The sequence below is a fragment of the Sinocyclocheilus rhinocerous genome, unplaced genomic scaffold (genome assembly GCF_001515625.1).
Source record: "Sinocyclocheilus rhinocerous isolate Xijiao unplaced genomic scaffold, SAMN03320098_v1.1 scaffold254, whole genome shotgun sequence".
Classification (NCBI taxonomy): domain Eukaryota; kingdom Metazoa; phylum Chordata; class Actinopteri; order Cypriniformes; family Cyprinidae; genus Sinocyclocheilus; species Sinocyclocheilus rhinocerous.
This window is the reverse complement of record NW_015628690.1, coordinates 788,416-812,936: the sequence shown is the minus strand read 5'-3', so window position 1 is coordinate 812,936 and position 24,521 is coordinate 788,416. Positions and strand designations below refer to the sequence as shown.

At 38.1% G+C, this 24,521-nt stretch overlaps 4 protein-coding genes across 6 annotated transcripts; 3 read left to right on the top strand and 1 right to left on the bottom strand.

The window, feature by feature from the left end:
• The first annotated feature begins 1,200 nt into the window (after positions 1-1,200).
• LOC107738130 (dehydrogenase/reductase SDR family member 1-like) lies at positions 1,201-7,251 on the top strand. 3 transcript variants are annotated; one of them, XM_016549827.1, is made up of 9 exons: positions 1,201-1,383; positions 3,342-3,485; positions 3,579-3,722; positions 4,875-4,954; positions 5,722-5,878; positions 6,018-6,161; positions 6,276-6,345; positions 6,722-6,802; positions 6,927-7,251. In XM_016549827.1, the coding sequence occupies exons 1-9, from the start codon at positions 1,240-1,242 to the stop codon at positions 7,055-7,057; spliced, it is 1,095 nt and encodes a 364-aa protein (XP_016405313.1). In that variant the 5' UTR covers positions 1,201-1,239; the 3' UTR covers positions 7,058-7,251. The 3 variants fall into 3 exon arrangements, with proteins under 3 accessions (XP_016405313.1, XP_016405315.1, XP_016405316.1); XM_016549829.1 differs by lacking the exon at positions 4,875-4,954 and adding an exon at positions 3,842-3,921 and having other exon boundaries at positions 1,202-1,383; positions 5,746-5,878; XM_016549830.1 differs by lacking the exons at positions 1,201-1,383; positions 3,342-3,485; positions 3,579-3,722 and adding exons at positions 4,415-4,558; positions 4,652-4,795 and having other exon boundaries at positions 5,746-5,878.
• Positions 7,252-9,755: 2,504 nt separating this feature from the next.
• Positions 9,756-12,988, top strand: LOC107738132 (dehydrogenase/reductase SDR family member 1-like). Its single transcript, XM_016549831.1, has 9 exons — positions 9,756-9,872; positions 10,740-10,883; positions 10,977-11,120; positions 11,240-11,319; positions 11,874-12,006; positions 12,174-12,317; positions 12,420-12,489; positions 12,611-12,691; positions 12,800-12,988. The coding sequence occupies exons 2-9, from the start codon at positions 10,740-10,742 to the stop codon at positions 12,934-12,936; spliced, it is 933 nt and encodes a 310-aa protein (XP_016405317.1). The 5' UTR covers positions 9,756-9,872; the 3' UTR covers positions 12,937-12,988.
• Positions 12,989-13,886: 898 nt separating this feature from the next.
• On the top strand, positions 13,887-18,261 carry LOC107738129 (homeobox and leucine zipper protein Homez-like). Its single transcript, XM_016549826.1, has 2 exons — positions 13,887-14,156; positions 16,122-18,261. The coding sequence occupies exon 2, from the start codon at positions 16,139-16,141 to the stop codon at positions 18,113-18,115; it is 1,977 nt and encodes a 658-aa protein (XP_016405312.1). The 5' UTR covers positions 13,887-14,156; positions 16,122-16,138; the 3' UTR covers positions 18,116-18,261.
• A 2,829-nt stretch (positions 18,262-21,090) lies between these two features.
• LOC107738204 (zona pellucida sperm-binding protein 3-like) lies at positions 21,091-23,521 on the bottom strand. The gene is made up of 9 exons (XM_016549940.1): positions 23,386-23,521; positions 23,084-23,259; positions 22,586-22,683; positions 22,384-22,475; positions 22,110-22,309; positions 21,533-21,642; positions 21,392-21,452; positions 21,278-21,306; positions 21,091-21,181 (listed from the first exon to the last, which is right to left on the bottom strand). Exons 1-9 carry the CDS (start codon positions 23,444-23,446, stop codon positions 21,091-21,093), a joined length of 918 nt encoding a protein of 305 aa, XP_016405426.1. The 5' UTR covers positions 23,447-23,521.
• Between the last annotated feature and the right edge of the window lie 1,000 nt (positions 23,522-24,521).

Sequence of the window (24,521 nt, the reverse complement as noted above, 5' to 3'; positions counted from 1 at the left end):
GATCAGGAAACAGTCCTCCATAAAATGTGCTGCACACATCTGAATATTTGGGTTGAACTGTTCTGGAACAGTGTTGTAAATACAACTTAACCACTGATTTCTAGTTGTGTCTTCTTTTGGAAGACCAAACAAAGTAGTTTCGCTTTCACAACGAAACACATGGCGGCTGGCGGATTAGACGAAGGAGCGGCCGGCGGACTTGCACACCAAGAGCTTGTAACACTTCAAAGAGAAAGGAAAAATTGAAATCGCATCATATGACCCCTTTAAAAACAAAGAAAGGGGGGTTACTGGGAGACTATGGGATGCTACAAACTATTAAAAATGGAAATGTAAGGGCCTTGGGTATTCATGTTTTCGGACATGTTTTTAATTGGTAACATGCAAGCAGTGGTGACTCTGCAGAGGCATCAAAGTAGATTTAGCCCACAGGTTATCTGGACTGATGGGTGGAAAGTAAATAATATGTCATTGTGGCCATGGTCCATTGGTGCCCAAGTGCTCATAAACCCAAGCTCTGCTGGGTATATGCAGTGACTGAATAATTCAGAGATTACCACCACTATATGTGCAGTGTTGTTGTAGGGCCATGTTGTCATTTTAATGCAATGAAATGACCATTGTCATCAGATATATATTGTGCAGGAGACTTTGGTTTTTGCTGTGTTCACATCCTGGTCCATTCACTGGGTATGAATATGCTACTTCTCTACTACACAGTATGCGAAAAGCAGTACGCCAGAAGGAGTAGTATGTCTAAAAACAGTCACTTTTAATGCTTGCGACGTTAGTTCTTTGTCAAAAGTACTCTCGGACACAGCTCCTTTCTATTTGTCTCTCAATAAAAATGGAAAAAGTACCTGGAAAGAAAACAATAAGAAATGGCTACTTGTAGGGAAAAGTAGAATCATATTGTGTGGCTATGGTTATTGGTTGAATAGTCTTTATAATAAACACTGCAGATCCTCAAACCAATTTAGTCCATTAAACAGTAGGCTACATAGTTGGCAGAACTGAGGAAGAGTTAACTTTACTTTGCTGTAACCAAAATGTTTAATCAAGGCCCTGGATTTCCTTCTCTGTGTAATTATAAGCTAAAGATGAACAAATGGAAAAAGGTCGGTATTACCGTACTTTTGTGTTTATGGGGTGGGTGATTTCATATGGTTTCATTAAGTTTTTATAAACACATTACAAAACGCATTGGCTTAATATTAGACGTATTACGGGAATAGGAGGATGGCCATAAACAGAACTGTCTTATCTGCAAGAAATAGGCTACAGTTCATTTCACCAAACTTTGCCTGTTGTTTCCTGATTCAAGTCCAGGCAAGATTTCCCGAGACAACAGTTCATCGGAGGTTTAACCGCAGCGTTTATCAGGTAGCCTGTGTTGCGTTTACATATAGCCTACATGAAGGTCGCAAGTAGGTTTTTCATTAAATATGGCTATATTGTTTATATGATAGCCTATCTTCTAACCATCTCATAAAACACATACGCAAGTGTCGAAGTCGAAGATTTCAAACGAGTGAGACAAGATATTCAAGTTTACGTTTCAATCTGCATGACGCTTTGGTAAATAACTGTGGTGATGCATCGCTGTTGTATAACTTTCATTCTGTGCCAATTAAATATAATTAGTTATAGGCTGTTTCTACCAACCTATTTTTATGCGGATTTTATTGCATAAAACGTTGGATGGACGCCGATGGGCATATCTACATTCTAAAAATGCGCATAAAAAGTATTTGCTCGGTTGAGTCGGATCGTTTTTTATCAAGATGCGGATGAACTTCGAAGGAAACATTTACAGAGTGAATTTCTAGGCAACAAAAAACTCACGTGCCTTTGCCTTAACCGTTGACTGATTCACCAATATCATGCATTTTTTAAAAAGTTTTAAAACAAAATAAAATGTGATAACCAAAAATAATTATAATTCTCAACTTGCGCACTGATTTGATTGGACAACTTTGGAATACATCACATCCGGTCTGCGTGTCGCATACGGTGTAGTCGCTCAAGTTCAAATATTTGAACGCATCCGAAGCTCAAATCGGATCCGAAAATTCCGCATTCGCAGATGGTCGGCACCACACGCAGCCCCTGTACGACTCTCCATTGGAAATGAATGACTTCCGGTCCAACGGCTGTCGTTTGTCGTGTGCAGTGGAAAGGCGGCTTAACAGCCCACTAGTCTCATCGCAAACCATCTCACAAGTTTAGTCATTCTGAAGTGCCTGAACCTTGATTTGGTGTAAGTGCCACACAGAGTTGTCTCACACAATTGCGTTACCAAACATCGATCAGGCGCCCGCCTCCGAAAGCAAGACAACATGACAGCGTTTGTTATTGTGTTTCGTCCGCATGCGCGCTCCGATGCGCAAGTCGTTTATGTAGGAAAAAAGAGCCTCACTTCCTGCAGCTTTCGTTTTTATTATTTCGCCAGTTTCCCAGGAAGTGTCCAACTTGTGCATGTTCTCTAGAACCCTTGGGATGGAAACGGAACTTTACTGACAAATGTTTTATGCAATATTTAAATATTCCGCATACATTACATTCACAACTTTGCATGGAAATATAGGTATTGTGAAGAAGGTAGAAATTGATATGTGACCACAGGGTGACAGGTTTTTATTTCTCACCGCTTCTTGGTTATTTCGGGACTCTCGGTGTCTACCATGGTGTGCCTCACACGTCCTGAAAAGTATATATATAGAGCTTCTGATAATGAAAACTGCCCAAACCATGCATGTCGTTAGCAGGGAGAAAGATGGTGACAATTCTAGGGGCCCACAGCCACAACCTGCACCAGGGCCCCTGCATACCCCAGCTATGGCCCTGGCCCAAACACATACATTTTATCCATGCAATCTTTTTATTTAATGTGGAAAACATCACAAAATCACATAAGTATGAAATGAACAAAGATCAAAGTCATAAATAATGACAAGTCTGATGCAACGTTTGCATTTTTTTATGGTTTATTGTGAAGAACCAATTACAAAATGATTCAGCGGGTTCTTTACTGCATTATACGTCATCACATGTCTCTGACTTCCTTGGTATATTACTAAAACGTTCCAATAATATGTTTTTTCATATATTGCTGTTTTTAACCAAAACAGCATATTGCAATACTGCAAGTGTATGTTAAGTGCCCCTTTTGGGACAGGGCTCGCATCTGGCCATTTTCAGTGAGTTGTTGACTCAAGAACCGCTTGGGTAGATTTTTAAACAAATCATTTAAACTGAGTGTAAGCCAATTCAATGATCTAATTCTAAAGATCGGACATTGTTATTACTGGCATCAATTTATGTTTGCGTGTGTTTGTCAGATGGCTCTATCAGGATGGATCTGTTTGGTGACTGGTGCTTCCAGAGGAATTGGAAGAGGTATTGCCCTACAGTTATCTGAGGCTGGCGCTACAGTGTACATCACTGGTCGACAGGAGAAAACTCTGAAGCAGACAGCAGCTGAGGTGTGGAAACTATCTCCTGATTGTATCAATAATAGCCCTCAACTTGGGGAAGGTGATATTGATTTCATGCTTCTTTTATTTTCATGATAACAGATGACAGAGAGAGGTGGCCGGTGTCTTCCAGTGGTCTGTGACTCATCTAAAGAGGATGAAATCAAGGAGCTGTTTGAACGTATTCAACGTGAGCAAAATGGCAGACTTGACTTATTGGTCAATAATGCCTATGCGGGTGTACAGGTCAGTCACAGCTAACTATGGAACAAATTTGCAGTTTTTCTGAATGTGAATTATTTTTGCTTTTGAAAGTTTCATAAAATAACTGTTTTACTATTGTTGTGTTTATGTCTGTGTGTTAGGCTATTTTTGACAACATGAACAAGAAGTTCTGGGAGGTGGATCCAGATGTTTGGGACACAATCAACAACACTGGACTCAGGTACAGTACAGTACAAATCTGGAGGTGACTCCAAATGAGTTCAATTTTTATGAAGAAAGATGTAAAAAATAAATGATTCTGAACAAATTTTAAAACTTTTTTGTCATTTATCAGACTACATTTATTTGATAAATGACAAAAAAACAGTAATATTGTATTTTTATTCATTTTGAGGAATACTGAATCTGTGTTTTTTTTGTGAGTGAGATGAATTAATGCATATTCATATTTATTTTAGAACTACAGTAACATCTGATTTCTCTCAGCATGGGGACAGGAGAGCTGTCAATCAATAAATTGAAAAAAAAAAGTAACTTGCGTTACTTATTTGAAAAAGTAACTCAGATATTCTCTTGTAAATTAAAAAGTAATGCGTTACGTTACTCATTACTTGATAAAAGTAATCTGATTACGTAACTTGCGTTACTTGTAATATATTACCCCCAACACTGGTTATTACTGGCATCAATTTATGTTTGCGTGTGTTTGTCAGATGGCTCTATCAGGATGGATCTGTTTGGTGACTGGTGCTTCCAGAGGAATTGGAAGAGGTATTGCCCTTCAGTTATCTGAGGCTGGCGCTACAGTGTACATCACTGGTCGACAGGAGAAAACTCTGAAGCAGACAGCAGCTGAGGTGTGGAAACTATCTCCTGATTGTATCAATAATAGCCCTCAACTTGGGGAAGGTGATATTGATTTCATGCTTCTTTTATTTTCATGATAACAGGTGACAGAGAGAGGTGGCCGGTGTCTTCCAGTGGTCTGTGACTCATCTAAAGAGGATGAAATCAAGGAGCTGTTTGAACGTGTTCAACGTGAGCAAAATGGCAGACTTGACTTATTGGTCAATAATGCCTATGCGGGTGTACAGGTCAGTCACAGCTAACTATGGAACAAATATGCAGTTTTTCTATATATTTACTATTGTTGTGTTTATGTCTGTGTGTTAGGCTATTATGAACAACTTGAACAAGAAGTTCTGGGAGGTGGATCCAGATATTTGGGACACAATCAACAACACTGGACTCAGGTACAGTACAGTACAAATCTGGAGGTGACTCCAAATGAGTTCAATTTTTATGAAGAAAGATGTAAAAAATAAATGATTCTGAACAAATTTTAAAACTTTTTTGTCATTTATCAGACTACATTTATTTGATAAATGACAAAAAAACAGTAATATTGTGAAATATTAGTTTCAAAATAACTTTCTGTTTTAATATATTTTAAAATATATACATGAATAAAAGTATTAATTTCTTTAAAAAATCTTTCTGACCCCAAATGTGACCCTGGACCACAAAACCAGTCATAAGGGTCAATTTTTCGAAATTGAGATTTATACATCATCTGAAAGCTGAATAAATAAGCTTTCCATTGGTGTATGGTTGTTATATTTGTTATACAATATTTAGCTGAGATACAACTATTTGAAAATCTGGAATCTGAGGGTGCAAAAAAATCTAAATACAGAGAAAATCGCCTTTAAAGTTGTAAAAAATCAAAAAGAAAAATCAATAATTTTGACCCATACAATGTATTTTTGGCTATTGCTACAAATATACCCAAGCGACTTAAGACTGGTTTTGTGGTCCAGGGTCACAAATATTTAAATCAGTTGCTTATGACAACTTAATTACCTAAACATCAGTACCACATACATTTTTGACTTATTACACAATGAATTAAGTGAATTAAATCAAATTATTTAATTGAAAAAAAATCTGTGATGAAAAGTTGGATAATTGAAAATATTTATAGCAATTAATTTTCTTTGGACTTTCGGAGCCTTTTCAGAGATCATGGTCACTGTTTTCACAGAGGTCACTATTTCTGCTCAGTGTATGCCGCACGGATGATGGTGGCGCAGGGCAAAGGCTTGATTGTGTTCATATCATCCATGGGTGGTCTGCGCTATCTCTTCAATGTATCGTATGGGGTCGGCAAAGCTGCAGTGAGTCCGTGCACACAGCATTACAGATTCTGTATCTGAAGTAATTTTCAGTGTAACATATTTGAAAGATGGTTAATTTCTATTCCTTTATTCATCTTCATTGTTCATTTATGCTTTAAACTTTCTTTTGGTTCTTCAGTGTGACAGAATGGCAGCGGACATGGCAGTAGAGCTGAAGAAGAAAGGTGTGGTTTCTGTAAGCCTCTGGCCATGGGCCGTTCAGACTGAGTTAATTAATCAGTATATATTTTGTGATGAGGCTCCTCCAGGATTTGATCCAAAAGTAAGCCATTTTTATTTGTCTCATCATCATTGCTTTGTAAGTTCATGAAGAATAGGTGTGATTATGAAATAAATACATTTAGCTAAATATCTGATTACAATCTATCTTTCTCAGTTCAAGGAAATGTTCAGGAAGGGTGAAACGACAGAGTTTAGTGGACGATGCATAGTTGAGCTGGCCAAAGGTTGGATTTTTTTAAAAGACTGAATGAGTAGTTAAAGGAATAGATCACCCAAAAATGGAAATTCTGTCATCATTTACGAGTTGTTCAAAACCTGTAAGAGTTTTTTCTTCTGTTGAACACAAAAGAAAATATTTTGAAGAACGCTGGTATCAAACAGTTGCTGGTATGATTATGGAAAAAAAAATACTGCGGAAGTCAATTGGTTACCAACATTCTTCAAGTACCTTCTTTTGTGTTTAACAGAAAAAGTGAGTACTGTAAATGATAACAAAACTTAATTTTTAAACTATTCATTTAAAGGGGAAAAGGTTTATGAATTATTCTGATTTGTCTGGAGGCCCTTGCTGATGTGTTACTTTCTGCTTCTTGGTGACAGATAAAAATCTGATGTCAATGACCGGGCAAGTGTTGATGACCTGTGACCTCGCTCGCCCCTATGGACTCAAGGATGTGGATGGTACGGTGACAGATGTTTATGTAGGAGTGATGGTGCTTCCTGTTATGATCAATGATACTTACATGTAGATGTTCCAAAATGAAATTCTACAGAGGGTTTTTTTATGTCCTACTTGTCGTTTCAGGTCGCAGTGTCATGGACTACACCTCTCTGAAGTTCCTCATGTCCCAGGTGCCCTATGTGTCCTGGCTGTCCGTATTCACTCCTTCATTCATCAGAGTGCCTCGTTCCATGCTGAGCCTGGGCAAATTCTAACACGCCTCGGTGCAAACACTGTGGCTATTTTTGGTAATCCTGTCATGTATGTTGATCATGTACATGCGTTTTTACTTCGTTGTTTTAAAGATGCCATCAAGATAAAGTCATTTAGCTGGCTGTAAAATTGTCATTAATTTCTTGCTACTGTTGCTAATTAAAAACTATTACATTAAAAATAAGAAGACACCCAGCATATACAGTATCTCACAGAAGTGAGTACACCCCTCACATTTTTGTAAATATTTTATTATATCTTTTCATGTGACAACACTGAAGAAATGACACTTTGCTACAATGTAAAGTAGTGAGTGTACAGCTTTTATAACAGTGGACGCTTTTTACAACATGCAAAGAAGTGAGAGCAATAACACCAAATTTAACACACCTGCTCCCCATTCACGCCTGAGACCTTGTAACACTAATGAGTCACATGACACCGGGGAGAGAAAATGGCTAATTGGGCCCAATTTGGACATTTTCACTTAGGGGTGTACTCACTTTTGTGGCCAGCGGTTTAGACATTAATGGCTGTGTGTTGAGTTATTTTGAGGGGACAGCAAATTTACACTGTTATACAAGCTGTACACTCACTACTTTACATTGTAGCAAAGTGTCATTTCTTCAGTGTTTTCACATGAAAAGATATAATAAAATATTTACAAAAATGTGAGGGGTGTATTCACTTCTGTGAGATACTGTATAAGCCACAATGTTTGGGTGTCAAAAATATCATAATTTTCAGTATATTTACTATTTGTATCAGGAAAAAAATGTCATCTCATTTCCATAATACTGACAGTGATCTTCACTGCAAAAATAATTCACATTGCACAAGAGGAAAATATGTGTATTTTCACACCCAGCCCTGAGCTCGTTGATAACTTGGTAGTTTTGAGTGTGGCAAATGTCAATGACATGGTCATTTTTATTTGCAATGCAAATTCCTGAACAGTTAACCAAACACGTTTCAAAAAATGGAAGAAAACATAGAACCTGCCTATAACACTGAAATCTGAAATATAAATAAATACTACTCAAAATGTCAAAATTTGACATTTATAATTAAACTTGTAATATTTTGGGACATCAGAGCATTCACAATTTGGTATTATTGGGGTTGCAAAAAACAAAACAGAACAAAAAAACACTGCCATTCATGCAAGTCACCATTGTTTTGAGTATCAGCTACTGAGGAAGATATATTCAAAGGCTTTCTCGACTTTAAAAGACTGAATATTTGGTGGTGTATACTGTAACAAGATATATAACAGTGAGGCCTCTGCCAGTCCATTTGCTCAAATGATGATGTTTGTCACTGAACAATTAACATTTCTCTGAATGTGGTTTGCCACTTAGTTTTTATTACTGAAATTAAACCTCTACCTTTTTATTAAAGCTTTATCTTTATTAGGGAAACACAGTGCATCGATTAGCTTAATATCTAACCATGTGAACTGTGCACCTTAAAAAGAGCAAGAATGTGTTACTGGGAGACTACTGTATATGTGATGCTACAAACTATTAAAACTGAAAGGACCAGTGGCCTTGCGTATGGTGGCATGTTGTGGACTTTGGTTTTTAATTCTCTAATAATGGTTTGATACAAGCAGTGGTGACTCTGCAAAGAGGCATCAAAGTAGATTTAGCACAGAGGTTATCTGGATCGATGAATGGCAAAGTACACAATGTATTATTGTGGCCAAGGTCCTTTGGTGACCAAGTGCCCCACAATCATAAAGCCATGCTCTGCTAGGTAAATGTAGTGACTAAACAATTCAGAGATTTCCACTATTGGGGGAGTGATGCTGTTGTAGGGCCATGTTGTCAATTTAATGCAATGAAATGACCATTGTTATTATCAGATATATTGCACTGTTCAGGAGACCTGGGTTTTTGCTGTGTTCACATCCTGGTCCCCCGCTGCATCTTCTCTACTACACAGTATGCCAGGGGTTCTCAACTCTGGCCCTCGAGGCCCACTTTCCTGCAGAATTTAGCTCCAACTCTAATCAAACATACCTGAACAAGCTAATCAAGGTCTTCAGGATTACTGTGTGAGTTTGATCGAGGTTTGTATTAAACTCTGCAGGAAAGTTGCAGAGAGCCCCTGCAGTATGCAAAAAGCAGTACGCCAGAAGAGTAGTATGTCTGAATACATAATATTTGAAAAGCAGTAGACGAAAAGTACTGTATGACTACTGTCACATTTAATGGTTGCGAAGTAGGCCTAAGTTCTTTGTCAAAAGTAGTACCTACTCTTGCTTTATGTTATTTCAGACACAGCTCTCCTCTCACTTTGCCTCTCAAAAATGTAATAAGTACCTGAAAAGAAAAATACCAATGAGAAATGCCTATACATATAGGGGAAAGTGGAATCATGTTGTGTGGCTATGGTTATTGCTTGAATAATCTGTATAAACACTGCAGGTCCTCACTCATGGGAACAGTTTAGTCTAATAAACAGCAACATAGTTGGCAGAAACCTAACCTTGATGTAAACCTAAATATTTTAACAAGGTAATGGATTTCCCGCTCTGTGTGATATGAAATGGGCTGCATTAGCATACTCATGTTCATTGGGTTGCAGATTTCATGTGTTTTAAATATGTTTTAAAAGCATCGTTTACATTCGCAAAACACATGGGCTTTATATTAGACGTATTACGGGAGTGGGAAGAAGGGCCATTAACATGACTGTCTTATCTGCACGTTATAAATTGGCCAGTTTATTTCACCACACTTTTCAAGTCTAGGCAAGAGTTCCTTAGAGACAATTACCATTCATCGGAGGGTTAACCGCGCCGTCGAACAGGTACGTGTTGCGTTATAGCCTAAATACAACATGTAAATATGACGGTCGCAAGTAGGTTTTTCATTGTAATATCATACGGCACGGCAGTAATATCTTCTATCCATCACATTAATCAAATACAAAACAAGTCGAATGTTTAACACGAGAGGCACAAGTTTTTCAAGTTTACGTTTCCATCTGCACGCTTAGGTAAATATAATTGTGATTATGTATATCACTTACTCCTGACCAATTAAATGTCGTTGTGAAGAAGGTTGCAATGGATAAATGTGACCACAGGGTGACAGGCAGGCTTTTTTTCCTCACTTGTTTGAGTGTTACTGACTAGGGAGTCATTTCCACGAATCGGTTCTTTAGGAACAGTTTTAAAGAACCGATTACAAAATGATTCTGTGGTTCTTTGCGCTGTTACGTAATCACGTCATCGCGTTTTTCATTGTTTTAAGAAAATGCTATCATATTAATAAATAAATTATATATATATATATATGTATGTGTGTGTGTGTATATATATATAACCATAGTAGCATACCCCATTTGGGACGGGACTCATATCTGGCCTGTTTTTTTTTTCAGTGAGCTGTTTACTTGAGAACCACTTTGGCCGATTTTAACCAAACCGTTTATACTGATTATGTGAACCAGTTCAATAAACTAATTCTAAAGATCGGACATTAAAAAAAAGTAACTTGCGTTACTTATTTGAAAAAGTAACTCAGATATTCTCTTGTAAATTAAAAAGTAATGCGTTACGTTACTCATTACTTGATAAAAGTAATCTGATTACGTAACTTGCGTTACTTGTAATATATTACCCCCAACACTAGTTATTACTGGCATCAATTTATGTTTGCGTGTGTTTGTCAGATGGCTCTATCAGGATGGATCTGTTTGGTGACTGGTGCTTCCAGAGGAATTGGAAGAGGTATTGCCCTACAGTTATCTGAGGCTGGCGCTACAGTGTACATCACTGGTCGACAGGAGAAAACTCTGAAGCAGACAGCAGCTGAGGTGTGGAAACTATCTCCTGATTGTATCAATAATAGCCCTCAACTTGGGGAAGGTGATATTGATTTCATGCTTCTTTTATTTTCATGATAACAGATGACAGAGAGAGGTGGCCGGTGTCTTCCAGTGGTCTGTGACTCATCTAAAGAGGATGAAATCAAGGAGCTGTTTGAACGTATTCAACGTGAGCAAAATGGCAGACTTGACTTATTGGTCAATAATGCCTATGCGGGTGTACAGGTCAGTCACAGCTAACTATGGAACAAATTTGCAGTTTTTCTGAATGTGAATTATTTTTGCTTTTGAAAGTTTCATAAAATAACTGTTTTACTATTGTTGTGTTTATGTCTGTGTGTTAGGCTATTTTTGACAACATGAACAAGAAGTTCTGGGAGGTGGATCCAGATGTTTGGGACACAATCAACAACACTGGACTCAGGTACAGTACAGTACAAATCTGGAGATGACTCCAAGTGACAAATATTATGCAGAGATGTACACATAAATAATTTTTAATGAATTTGAAGACTTGTCACATCTAAGAGACAGGTCATTTGGGGGTTGTTTTTAAAAACATCTCTTATGCTCACCAAGGCTGCATTTGTTTGAGAAAATAGAACAGTAATATTGTGAAATATGATTACAATTTTAAATAACATTTTGTGTTTTAATATATTTTAAAATGTATATATATGAATAAAAGTATTAATTTTTCTTAAACTTTAGTTCTTTTTTTTATTGTTTAAATATTTCAATTTCTTAAATCAAACTTTTGAATGGTAGTGCATGACAACTTGAGTACCTAACCACATGAAACTTACTTATTTGACCCTGTAAAAAAACTAATTTATTTAAATAGAGGTTATATGACTTAATGCAATTATTAAATTGAAAAATCTGTGATTAAAGGCTGGAAAAGTGAAAAATTCATAGCAATTAATTTTCTTTGGACTTTCGGAGCCATTTCAGAGATCATGGTCACTGTTTTCACAGAGGTCACTATTTCTGCTCAGTGTATGCCGCACGGATGATGGTGGCGCAGGGCAAAGGCTTGATTGTGTTCATATCATCCATGGGTGGTCTGCGCTATCTCTTCAATGTATCGTATGGGGTCGGCAAAGCTGCAGTGAGTCCGTGCACACAGCATTACAAATTCTGTATCTGAAGTCATTTTCAGTATATCATTTCAGTTGCACAGAATTCCACAATCATTCTTTCTGTTTGTAGACTATTCCTTCATTATTCTCAATGTATTTATTTATGCTCCAACTTTCATCCGGTTCTTTTCTTCAGTGTGACAGAATGGCAGCGGACATGGCAGTAGAGCTGAAGAAGAAAGGTGTGGTTTCTGTAAGCCTCTGGCCAGGGGCAGTTCAGACTGAGTTAATTAATCAGTATACATCTCATGATGAGGCTCCTCCAGGATTTGATCCAAAAGTAAGCCATTTTTATTTGTCAAAACCCTTAATCATAATTGCTTAAGTTCATGGAAAAAAATAAAACTTGTCTTCCTAAATATTTACAATCTATCTTTCTCAGTTCAAGGAAATATTTAATAAGGGTGAGACGACAGAGTTTAGTGGACGATGCATAGTTGAGCTGGCCAAAGGTTGGATTTTTTTTAAAGACTAAAGTTAACATGGTTATGAATTACAGTGAAAGTAATTGGTGAGAAATGAATTGTCTCGAGGCTTTAGATGACATATTTTCTGCTTCTTGGTGACAAACAGATAAAAGTCTAATGTCAATGACCGGGCAAGTGTTGATGACCTGTGACCTCGCTCGCCGCTATGGACTCAAGGATGTTGATGGTACAGTGGCAAATGTTTATGCAGAAGCAATAGTTTTCCAGTTACGATAAACTTAATTAGATGATTAGATTGAGATGTTACAAAATGAAATCCTCCTTGTTATTTCAGGTCGCAGTGTCATGGACTACACCTCTTTGAAGTTTGTCATTTCCCAGGTACCCTATGTGTCCTGGCTGTCCGTATTCACTCCTTCATTCATCAGAGTGCCTCGTTCCATGCTGAGCCTTGGCAGTGGAAAAATCTAATATGTCTCAGTGAAGAGACATTGTCTATTTTTTAAAATCTTTTTATATATAAAAAAAAATGTTTCTAAAATTACTGCAATGTCCATTTTTACAAATGAGTAAAGCACTGATTAAAATGACAGTAGCTGAGTCTGGAAGACAATTAATGCACAATGCACAATTCATGAGCAGAATTAGTATTGTCACAACTCTGTTTTCTAAAATGAAAAAATTTATAAAAATACTGGTATATTAACATACTGTTTTTAACTGGAAAGGGATTAATTAACCCTGTTATGGATGACTGTATACTTACCAAACGAGTTATTGCAATAAATACCAACATTTTACTACAGTCTTTTGTGTTGTATTATTGATAGATTGATATATCGCTCTTGAACCCTTCATTCCGATTGGTCAAACACCTGTGCAACATTGCATAATTTGTCCACTTTTCTGGGAAAAGAGTGGTTCTCATGTCTCTGCAAGTACACTAATTAAAGTATTTTAACTCAAATCAATATTTTTAATGTGCATTGTTAAATAGCCATGTAATAAGTTGGATAATGACTAGTCAGTCTGTCATTAGCACAAAACAAACACAGCTTGATTAGTTTTCCTGGACATTCTTTCTGCTCACATTAGAACGATTAATCTCAAATTAATAATTCACGTATATTAATTTATTTGGTGGGTAGCCATGTATTATGCGGGATAATATACAGTCAAAATAAACAATGACCGGGTGATCAGGACCCTTATGCAAAGTGAATGGCTCTTGTGTCAACCTTAAGGAGTTATTGTTTTTTTTTGTTTTTTACTAATTTGTAGATTAAATTAATTGCTTCTTCCTAAACACAAACATTCATAAAGTTACCTCTGACATGTCTGATCAAAGTATAATGATATGCATCCTTACCTGCAGACTCCTAAAACTTATCATGTGGCACAATTCACATGGTAATTACATCCCAGATGGGAAGTGCATTCACGGGGCCAAGTTTCAGCTGTGCTCCTCCTCCCATTACTCTCCTTCCCGGATTGGACCTGCATGGCCACGGCACCGTCATTGCATGAGAAAGAGGGGGCTGGTCCGAGAGTTTCCTGATCCTCTCTGTCTAGCCTCGGTCTGACCGGACAGGCTAAAAACACTTCGGGATTTCCAGAACAAAAACGACAACGGACAATACAAACCAGCTGGAGTGGCGTATCTACATACAGCCTTGACAGAATTTCAAGCGGTGAGTTGTTGTTTCACGCGAACTACTTTACAGCTTACGTTTGTAAAGTTTTTAAAGCAGAGCCGAGACGGAATTAAGGCTCTCGAAGCTTGTTGCGTCCTAAAAGCCACGCGAGGAGTCAGTCGATTTTGTCTTACGTCGCGTCGTGTTCACATTATTTGAAGCGTTTGTTTTGAACAAGGTTCAAACAGTAATGTATGGTTAAATGGGACAACGGGAGTTTGTTTATGTGCGTTACTGAAGTGTGAGCGGATCCTGCACCACAAAAGGGCTGCTGTACAAGAACTGTTATGGCATAAACCCTTGTATATTGTTGAAGCATTCGGTTTATGATGGCCCTTACACCTGCTTACTGATTGGTGGATGAACACATACTGTAGTGATCTCATCTCGCATCCTACGACTTGCATCAAAAGTTCCCCACATAAGCTGATTATAATAGAGGCCATGGACAAACATCGGCCACTGACGCAATTTACAACAAGTCTAACCAAGTTTATTTAGTCTAAACTGCATTGTATTTCTGTTTCACAGACTGTATATGAATTAATTACGTTAATGTTCAGATATATATATATATATATTCACAAGTTAATATATTTGTAAATTTGACACATGTACAAATAGTAACCCTGCTAAACAAAAGCTACTCTGACCTCAACTTAGTGGGACTTTATGCTTAGTCGAGTCATTCCAAGTCATCATCTGATAAATGAGGTCACAACAGGCAGTCGGGAATTTATCATGTCAAGTTCACCTCCAGCTTGTTTTGTAGATGACTTGCCTGCTCATTGCCTGTAGTGGTAAATTGCCTAATATTGGCAAAGCTTTTCCAAGCAGGATTGCCTAACACTGCTCACGTAGACTTGATAAAGTTTGTTTCTGTGGTTCACAGTTCAGCTTTGTTTTGGGCTCATTAAAGTCATAGGATGCCGCATGAAGCTAAAACTAAAACTGAAAAGGTATGTCGCTGATTTACAAATTGGTGACCATAAGTAAGGTGTTCTAGTCAGGACAAACAGAAAAATAAACTCAAGTCATGATTAGATTTCAAAGTAAAAATCTAAGCCTTTTAATTCTGAGCACAGACCAAGTTTGAGATGACCAACATGTGCTCTGTAGACTGTGCTGTGTTGGGTAGGCAAACTGCAAAACTGGCAAACAAACCAGGTTGACAAATTGCAACTTTTGTTACCTTTATTTAACCGAGACCGACTCTCTTACTATCTCTTGGCCATCTGTTGGAAGGTTAAACGAACTTCTATATGGTTCTCCGGGGTTAGGCAAATGGGGGAAGCGGACCATTACGTGCACTGGAACAGGGCAAGGGAGCTGTGAAGGGCAGGGCCCCCATCTCTCTTTTTCCCAAGTCCGCCATAGTGGGGGTTGGGTGTGCATTGGTGTAGAGTATACGACAGGCTTTAATAAAAGGCTAATGTGTGGAAGAGAATGGCAGGGGGAAGGGGGTGACATCTGTCCTTCTTTCAACTTTAGAGAGGAAAGTCAATGGATGGACTGTAGAGTTGACCGTAAAGTCCCAGTTGAATGACTTTCAGGGAGTTTGATGAACAGCTTTTCTCGAAAATCTCACAAGCAAGTCACTTTGCATCTCTGGATGTGCATCGATAATGTCAGATTTTCTGAAGTTATGTTTGCTGCATCTTGCAAATGATCTGAATGGATTCTACTGAAGATTTGACCCACCAAAGAATGACCGGAACCCCACCCATTAACCCCGTCCCCAAAGCACCATCCTAGCACCCACCAGCCAGCAACAGCCCACCACCCCTCAGCATTCCAACCTTTTCACCCCTCACAAATCCGGCTTACAAACAACAGACAGGATTTTAACTTTTACCAAAAATTACCTGTTTAAAAGGCAAAAAAATGCATTATGGGTATTGCACATGGTCTACTATGCTGTATTCATTTTCAGCTGACTCTGTTTCTTTGTTATTCTTACAGTCTGCGGCAATAGAGGTATGACATCTCTGATGGCGACGCACAGTGACCATGACTTGAAAGCTATCTCTCCGAGAGGGGTGGCAGCAAAAAGACAAGATGGAAGCCTCACCAGTCCACGGCAGCAAAAATCACCATACCACCACAATTCTGATGGAAAGGAACATGCGAGCCCCTCTAATCGTAGACCAAGAGAGAACAGTGCTGCAGTAAGCTTTAGCACTAATAATAACTCCGTAGTATGTCTTCCTTTGGTATCTGAAGGACTAAAGCTAGTGTGGACCCAGTCTGATCAAACACGTGAGCTGGATGGTATCCCTGAACTTGTTCAGGCCTTCAACATCTTCCCCTATCCAACATCTCAAGAGGTCAGCACCCTTGCCCGTGTCTGCGCTCTTCCCCTAGATAAAGTCAAAGTGTGGTTCATGGTGCAACGCATCAAGTATGGAATTAGCTGGGCCTCGGAGGACATTGAAGAGACGCGGCTCAAGCTGGCTAGACCAGTGCGAACAAGTGAAACTGAACACAAAGAGAGCAGTACAAAGAGGAAAAATGGAATTGAGGATTTAAAAGAAACAGAAGATCATGTAGAAGATCTAGCGCAAAGTCCACAAGTGCCTCGTAAAAGACATAAAATTGAAAGCACAGAACCAGCAAAGCTCTTTCCTGCTCCCTCACATTTCTGTTCATCTCTCCCACCTCCCCAGGATTCGTACTACTACCGACAGCCAGTAGAAATCCCAGAAACGCCTCAAGCAGCCACTCCACCTACTTCTACAGAGTCTCCTGTTGGATCTGAGCAGCCACGGCAGGGGCGCTACAAAAAGTCCAAAGCCCAGTTAGCTGCTTTGCGTAAGAGTTTTCTACAGGAGAATTGGCCTGATGAGACAGAGCTTCAGCGCCTACAAGAGGAGACAGGCCTAACTCGTAATGAGATTCGAAAATGGTTTAGTGACAGTCGTTACCAGCTGCGAAATGGTAGAGGGTTGTCAACATCCTTCTCCGCTACTCAAGGAGAACAAAATGAACCCAACTGCAGTCTATCATCTCAGTCTCAGGAGGTTCAGCCTCTTCCTCTCACTACTAAAAAGCAAACAACAGAGCATGCTGATGATGAAGGCAAGGAAAAGGTTCGCGTGAAAGGGTCACGAAAGAATCGGCCAAAGAATTCTCAGTTTTTCCAGCTTTTCCTGTCTAACACGCTTGAGGCATTTGAAGAAGGAGCATTAGTTGTGGATGAGGAGAAATGTTCAGAGGAAAGTGAGATTCAGATTAATGAAGCTGGAAGCGAACAGGAAAGTGAGGGACGTTGTTTGACACCTCCAGAGCCAGCTGCACCCACTTCCTCTTCTTCTCCATCAATCACCCCATCTAAAAAACGCTCAGGCAGGTCATTGAAATCTGCACGCTCTGCCAAAGCAAATGCTTTGAACCACTCCCTAAACTCCTCGGATAACACTTCACCTTCTTCAGTATTAACAGTGGCTGGACGACTAAGGAAAACAAAGGAGCAACTGGCTGTCCTGAAGGAATACTTCCAGCGCTGCCCATGGCCAAAGAGTGATGTATACACACAGATAGTGGAACTAACATCTTTGCCTCGTGCTGACATTATCCAGTGGTTTGGGGACACACGTTATGCTGTAAAAAATGGCAATGTACGCTGGGTGCATGCTGACGTACGTGACCAAGTGCTTGCTGAGATAGCATTGTTACAAAGTGGAGGGGCTGCTGCCGATGCCACTGGAACCCCAGGAAGTGAAGGCAATAGGAAACGTAAGTCACAAGGGAACAGCACACCAAAAATGCAGAAGTCTGCAACAGATTCTGTAGACCTCAGTCCGTTGAAGCAGTATTATCGACAGACCGGACCACTCCAAGAGAAAGACCTTGACAATCTCTGCCGGAAGACAAAAATGAGTTATCAACAGGTCCGAGACTGGTTTGCATCTAAAGGCGGTACAACACTGGACACAGAGATCACTGTTATTGATTGATTAATATAAGAATGAAAACGGTTTGTGCTCACGTCTGTTAATCTGCTGTGAAACCCCTTTGAAGGCACAGTATAAAATCACTTCATGCAGTGCCCTCTATTTAAAAAAAAAAACAAAAAACAAAAAACAATAGCAATGTGAAGTTTTTTTTGTTTTTTTTTTACACCCTACATGATTTGTTAATTTGTTAAACGACAGGCAGTATTGAAATGTAAAATGTATTTTTTGGTCTTTAACAAATACTAAGTAATGTTCCTGTGGTGCTCTGGGAGTCATCTGTCCACTGGCTGTTCCTCCAGTTTCCTATGTTTGTGTTGTTGGTATTTTTGTTAGTAATCCTTTAGAGCCTTTAATTGCAGCTTCTTAGAACTGATATGATATTAAAACTGTTTAGATTTCCCGAAACCTTGGTTTGGTTATCTATTAGGTACTGTAGTTTCTTTTTTTTTGACCAGTAACTTTAGCAATGCGAGGGTATGTTTTTGTAAATTTTTAGTTTAACTCCAATTATCTTTAACATTCTGCACTTAAGAGGTTTATGGATCCATCAATGCTACTTCATTGTGTATAAACATTTCCTTTGAATACATCCCTACTCCACTGCAGTGAAACGACAACAAAAGCCATGGTTTTTGTAAAATCTTGTGCCTTATTGTCTGTAAATTTGTGTTTCAGGGAGGCGAAACATTGTATTGAAATAAAACATGACTGATTATGTTTAACTCACTGTTGCATTCTGTTCAGTTAACCTCTTGACATCAATCATGTCAAAGATGTCTCATGGTGTATTTACAAAAAAATGGTAAATACCATTGGTACCATATTTGCATTAGGAAAATATGGCATGAATTGTAAATCCTTCACATAATTTAAAGTAGACCTATATTTAGCATTAACATACGTTTTAAATTAATCAGTATTTCACTTATCAACAAAGATGCACAAGTGTTGGTTATGTGTGCTGACAGTTCATGGCTGCATTTCCCAAAAGCATAGTAAGCCCAAGTAAATCGTAGAACCATTATCACCAATGGTAGCTAGTACGATCTACTTGGCTCAAGATGCTTTTGAGGAACACAGCCCAGATCTTTTGGTATGCTTAACAAAAAATTACGTCTGTTTTGTGATCAAATTCCACCTATAAAAAGGGAACATTAATTAACATGAACTGCTGTTAATTAAAATTATACGATAAATTGATGCTGAAGAGTTCAAGACATTCCTCTTTCCCATTCCTTGCGTAATGTAGCTGTTTCACGTTTTCTGTTATAATAAACTGGAAAAAAATGCAATTTGTTTGACTGATTTATTTCTAACATCATTTTTTGTTGTAACTGAGCCCAGCTTACAAAAATGTTGATATGTTGAAATATTTTTGATTATCACATTTAATGGTTTTCTCTTTCAATTGCAAATTCAATTACATTTCCATTGGAAAATGAAAGAGGGTTACATTTTGTATGTGTAATTTCAATTCTAACAATAATCTCATTCAAAAAATGAGCAAAATACTTGTGATACCGAGACCAACGTAAATGAAAAATATTTATGGCCCATACAGCCTTTATTTGTGCCATCTTTAATCAGTAAACTAAAAATTGCATTTTTCAAATAAATTAATGTCAATATAATTGTATCTACTGATATGAAGGATGGATGAAGTAGATCACTCCTTTTAGGTGATGTGAATGCATTAGTGATGAAGTGGCTTTCTAATGACATGAATTAGCTACAAATGATTATTGGTTATGGCCTTGGGGACTGGAGTGTAGGCCTAGCCAGAAGCTGGAACTGAAGGGAAGATGGACAGTGCAAATGCTTAATGTGAAAACTTTCAATTTAGGGCATTAAAAATGTTTAGTCTTGGTAAATGCATAAAACGTTACCTTGTGGGAGTGTTAACTGAGCTGGGTGTCCCTTTAAGATAAAAAGAGAACATAAGCATACAATGAGTCTAAACAGTAGTGTGTCTACCTTGACATTATCGTTACTTTATGAACTCAAATGATATCTGAGAGATATGATTGACAATGTCAGTATTACATCACTTACTGAAACCATGTTCATGTACTGAACTCACGCTTGACATAGAGATGGATGACCCTGGGGGTGTCTAGGACAGATTAGACGTAAAACAGTCACATGACAATTTCTTATTTCCATATGACTTGATAACTGACTATATTACAGTTTTTCTCGATTGCTAACACAATTCATGAAAAAATTCACAATTTTCTCACAACTATAAACACAATCTCAAAACTATACACCAACTTGTGCAAACTTCAAACTTCCAGGTCAAAATCAAATAGTTTAGTCAAAAACATGTTCTCTTTTGTCAGACTCAAACTTTGGCCTCAGATGATACACATCGTCCACAGACCTGTTTGCTCTGTTGTAGGCAAACTGAGGATCCAGCAAGGGTCCAGTGATGTCCTTCAGGTGGGCCAGCACCAGTTTTTCAAAAGACTTCATGACCACAGATGTTAGAGCCACAGGCATGTCAGTCCATGCAGAAGAACATGGTCAACTATAGTGCTTTGCCATGGTTAAACCTGTGCAAAATGATGGCGTTTTTGTGTAGAGTTTTGCAGAAAACACTGAGCAAATTGGAAACAGGTGATATGTGTTAAAAGTTTTGAGAAACGTATGAATGGTTTGGAAAACTGGGCCAAATGAATCAGTTATAGTGTGTTAGCAATCGAGAAAAACTGTAAACTGAACACACCTTATACTAGAATATAGTAGAGCACACTCACTGTCATGCCGAGTCTGGAATGTCTAAACCTCTCCAAAGTGTCACCCGAACTTGCACAACAACCAGAATTGAATAGTATTATTTGGGGGAAAGCAAATCTACTATATAAAAATAATTGACATGATAGAATGCAAGCTACCTGACAGCTCTAGAGCGAGGTGTGACTTTGGAAATGCAATGGGAAATACAATGTGATGAGAACAATATATACAGTGTTTCAGTCTAGGAGCTGAAGTTTCTGTCTCAAGCTACGAAACTTGCTACCTGGTGATGTGACAGCTACAGGAAGAATCATCCTTGGAGTTCCTCTGTATATGGAAAGAATATATTTTAAATGTATTATATTATATTACATTACATTATGACCCACATCTATGCACATAAAGACAATTATCTGTATTTACCCATTAATTGAAAACCTCCCAGGAGATGTCTGTGTGGAGAAAAGAAAAATTATAACATCCAAAGAGAACGGAAGTTAGAAGGGAAGCATGAGACATGCAATAAGAAACTCTCACCCTCCTCTGAGAAAGCGGCTTCTTTAGTTCTTCATTCTCTTGTTTCAGCTCAGACACTTGCCTTAAATAAAACACAAATAACTAAATAGTCCCATTTTTAAAGTGCCACTGAATATATATTAGATATATGCCACAAATTACCACCTGTAGCACTGATCACGGACTTCTTTCACCTTTCGTTCCAGTTCCACAGACCTGTTTCTTAAGAATGCAATGACTCGCTCCTTCTGCCTTTTCTGAACAATAGCGATCTGAAACAAATGCATCTCCTTAAGTTATAAATAGCAGAATTGTGTTAGCTTAGGGTTTGATGTCACTTTGACATAGGGCTGGACGATATGGCCAAAATTGATATCACGATATATTTCTTAATTTCGGTCGATACGATATAATTCCGATATCGATATGAACACTATTTATCTGAAATAGAAATCTTTTGTAACATTATAAATGTTGGACTGCGGTAAAATAAGTCGTTTATACTATGACAAAAAATGTACTATTACGAATGGCGGTTATCTGAATAATTTACCTGCAATTGTAACGTGGTAAATGGTCTCTCAACTTGGCCTCGAATGAGCGCAGGCGTCACTGAACTAATTCACCAGTCGATGGCGCCATAAACCGTTAGAGCATTCCTGAAGGAAGCATTTTGGCGCCATTAAGACTAAGAACACTGCTAATCACATGGAAACATTTTTGGCTTCAGAAAGGGCACATCTTGTCTACACACATACCCCTTGTTGGTAATGAGTGGGTAAACATGAGAATCTGGAGCCAATTCTGGTGTTGTGGAAGCCAAACATTCATCCAGCAGCAGTATTAATGGCTGATGGTTCTGCTGGGCGACTGAGGCAGCAATTGGGATCATTGAGCCTAGTGAGAAGGTTGTGGTAGTGGCCACACCACTGAAGTCATCTACAAAGAGAAAGCTGTAAGACCATTACATATTCAAGTCATCAAGAACGTCTCATTACAAAGTGCATACATACCCTTCATGAGAGCCATACGAAATGCCAGATCTCCCTGGCCATGTGTATGAAACAGCAGAGGATCGTACAAAGGAGGAGCCCAGTCTTCTTCCCTGAAAGAAAGGCAGCAGTTTTGATCTGCATTAATCATAAAAGGTATTCAAGCAGCAATATGCCATTAAAAGAGGGTCTTCAGATTCATTTTAATAAACAAAGATGTCACCTTTCATATGCACAGGCTACAGGGTAATAAATTGGTGTTGCTTTTGACAATGTGGGAGAAGTGATCTCAGTCTCAAATATAATCTCATTGGTTGTCACCTATGGAGGGAAAAATAGAGAATAAATTACTTTAATACTTTTCTATACTTCATTGCCATTTGAATGCATTAAAATATAAACATGACCTTTTGTAATAGAGCACTGCTGAATCCAACATGAACAAGCGGTGTTACTTTTCACAGCAGATAAACAGATCTCAGTAATTTCTAGCCATGTCTTATTACATGTACAAATAACTCCAACAACCCAAAGTTTTAAGACTTGAATATGGCACAAAGAATTCCCTTTTAAGAACTGTTAAGTACACTTTGCGCCTCATAGGAAAGAGTTACTAACTAATAGCTCAGTGGCTCATACTTCCAAACACGAATAAATCAGATGACAAATCGGTTACCATTTACTAACAAGGAATTACAGTGAAATTCTTCACCGAACTCACCAGCCTCCTAATATTACAGGTCAAAAATTCAGCATAGAACACTGCCTCGGACCCTTGAGGATTTACTGAAAGTTGGGTTGGAGGACAGTCACCTAAGCGGAGGAGGGATGGATCCACTTGAGAGTTTACATTAATCCATCGTACAGAGACAGAGTTTTTGCCGCAGTCCACAGTGACTGCTGAAGTGAAGTGAATTTGACAGGCTTAGAATCAGTGTGTAAAAAATTCAGCAATATAGTGCACAATGCAAATGCTACAGGCTTGGTGTTAAAATACACTCTCTGGCATAAGCCTCACGTTACCTGCTTGGGCCACTAAGAACACAGCTAAAGCTAAAACCACAAACAACAAAAAGGAAGGCATTCTGACAATATGCTGTAGAATACTTCAAGGAAATACTTATGCACTTTGACTGATAGCTAACCTGATTAAAGGATTCACATCTGAAATGCATTTTTCAAATGAGCTTAATGAGCATCAGCTGCTAATGGTCCAACTCTGATCACATAAACCCCCGGTTTCACAGACAAGGCTTAAGTCTAGTCCTAGACTAAAATGTAAATCTGAGCTGTTTCAACTGAAAGAAACTTGCACTGACTGATCTTAAAACATGTCAGTGCCTTTGTTTTGTCTTAAAATGCACACCAGTAATGCATTTTTCTAAGGCATGTTTATAAAAAAATTACTTAAATGTCCTAATTGAACTATTTGCTAATCCTGGCTTAGGCTAAGCCCTGTCTATGAAACCGGGCCAAAATGTGACAAATATTTGAAGTATAGTGTTCAAGAAGAGAGTAGTGCAACATTATGTTTTATTATGTGGCATAATACACATGTAAACTGGAAGTATTGGATACAGGTTTAGTTTTATACTGCTAGATTGTGAATCTATTTGAATACCAGGCATAGGATTTTCGCAACATGCAAATTTAATTAGAATCAACCATAATTACATTATGACAGTTCTGGCAACATTTACAAAAAGAACTCTTTAACACTATTACTTCCTAAAGTAATCACTCCCATGCGGCATTACATGTGCAGCATTAAAAATGTACTGTTTTTATGAGCGTAGGGTCAGTGAATACCTGCATTTTCATTTCACACCTGAGCTGAGATTTTTATTTATATAAATCATATTAACCAGATTTCCAAGTTTCTGAAGGAATTTTAATGTACTCTTAGTTTTCCACAATGCATTCTATAACCTGCTCCCTTAGTTAGGAGTAATCAGTTTAATTATATATCTGAAGGAAATATTGAGCCACTTTATGTGCCATCCATAAACAGAACAGAGTTGACACTTCTTATTTTAGAGGAAGCGATCACAGCAAGAAAGCTTCAAATAATAGACTCAAAGGATATTTCATAGACCTTTAATGAATAACATGTATAAAAGTAATATATATATATAATAATATATATATATATATATATA

Excerpts from the sequence above, each read along its gene's own strand:
- LOC107738130 (XM_016549827.1), top strand. The coding sequence starts at position 1,240 with ATGGCCATAAACAGAACTGTCTTATCTGCAAGAAATAGGCTACAGTTC. Across the intron at positions 6,346-6,721 it reads CATAGTTGAGCTGGCCAAAG|ATAAAAATCTGATGTCAATG; the intron begins GTTGGATTTTTT and ends TCTTGGTGACAG. Across the intron at positions 6,803-6,926 it reads TGGACTCAAGGATGTGGATG|GTCGCAGTGTCATGGACTAC; the intron begins GTACGGTGACAG and ends TTGTCGTTTCAG.
- LOC107738204 (XM_016549940.1), bottom strand. The coding sequence starts at position 23,446 with ATGCCTTCCTTTTTGTTGTTTGTGGTTTTAGCTTTAGCTGTGTTCTTA. Across the intron at positions 22,476-22,585 it reads GTAGCCTGTGCATATGAAAG|GGAAGAAGACTGGGCTCCTC; the intron begins GTGACATCTTTG and ends CCTTTCTTTCAG. Across the intron at positions 21,643-22,109 it reads GGTATGTGTGTAGACAAGAT|ATCGCTATTGTTCAGAAAAG; the intron begins GTGCCCTTTCTG and ends CATTTGTTTCAG.
- LOC107738129 (XM_016549826.1), top strand. The coding sequence starts at position 16,139 with ATGACATCTCTGATGGCGACGCACAGTGACCATGACTTGAAAGCTATC.
- LOC107738132 (XM_016549831.1), top strand. The coding sequence starts at position 10,740 with ATGGCTCTATCAGGATGGATCTGTTTGGTGACTGGTGCTTCCAGAGGA. Across the intron at positions 10,884-10,976 it reads TGAAGCAGACAGCAGCTGAG|ATGACAGAGAGAGGTGGCCG; the intron begins GTGTGGAAACTA and ends TCATGATAACAG. Across the intron at positions 12,007-12,173 it reads ATGGGGTCGGCAAAGCTGCA|TGTGACAGAATGGCAGCGGA; the intron begins GTGAGTCCGTGC and ends TCTTTTCTTCAG.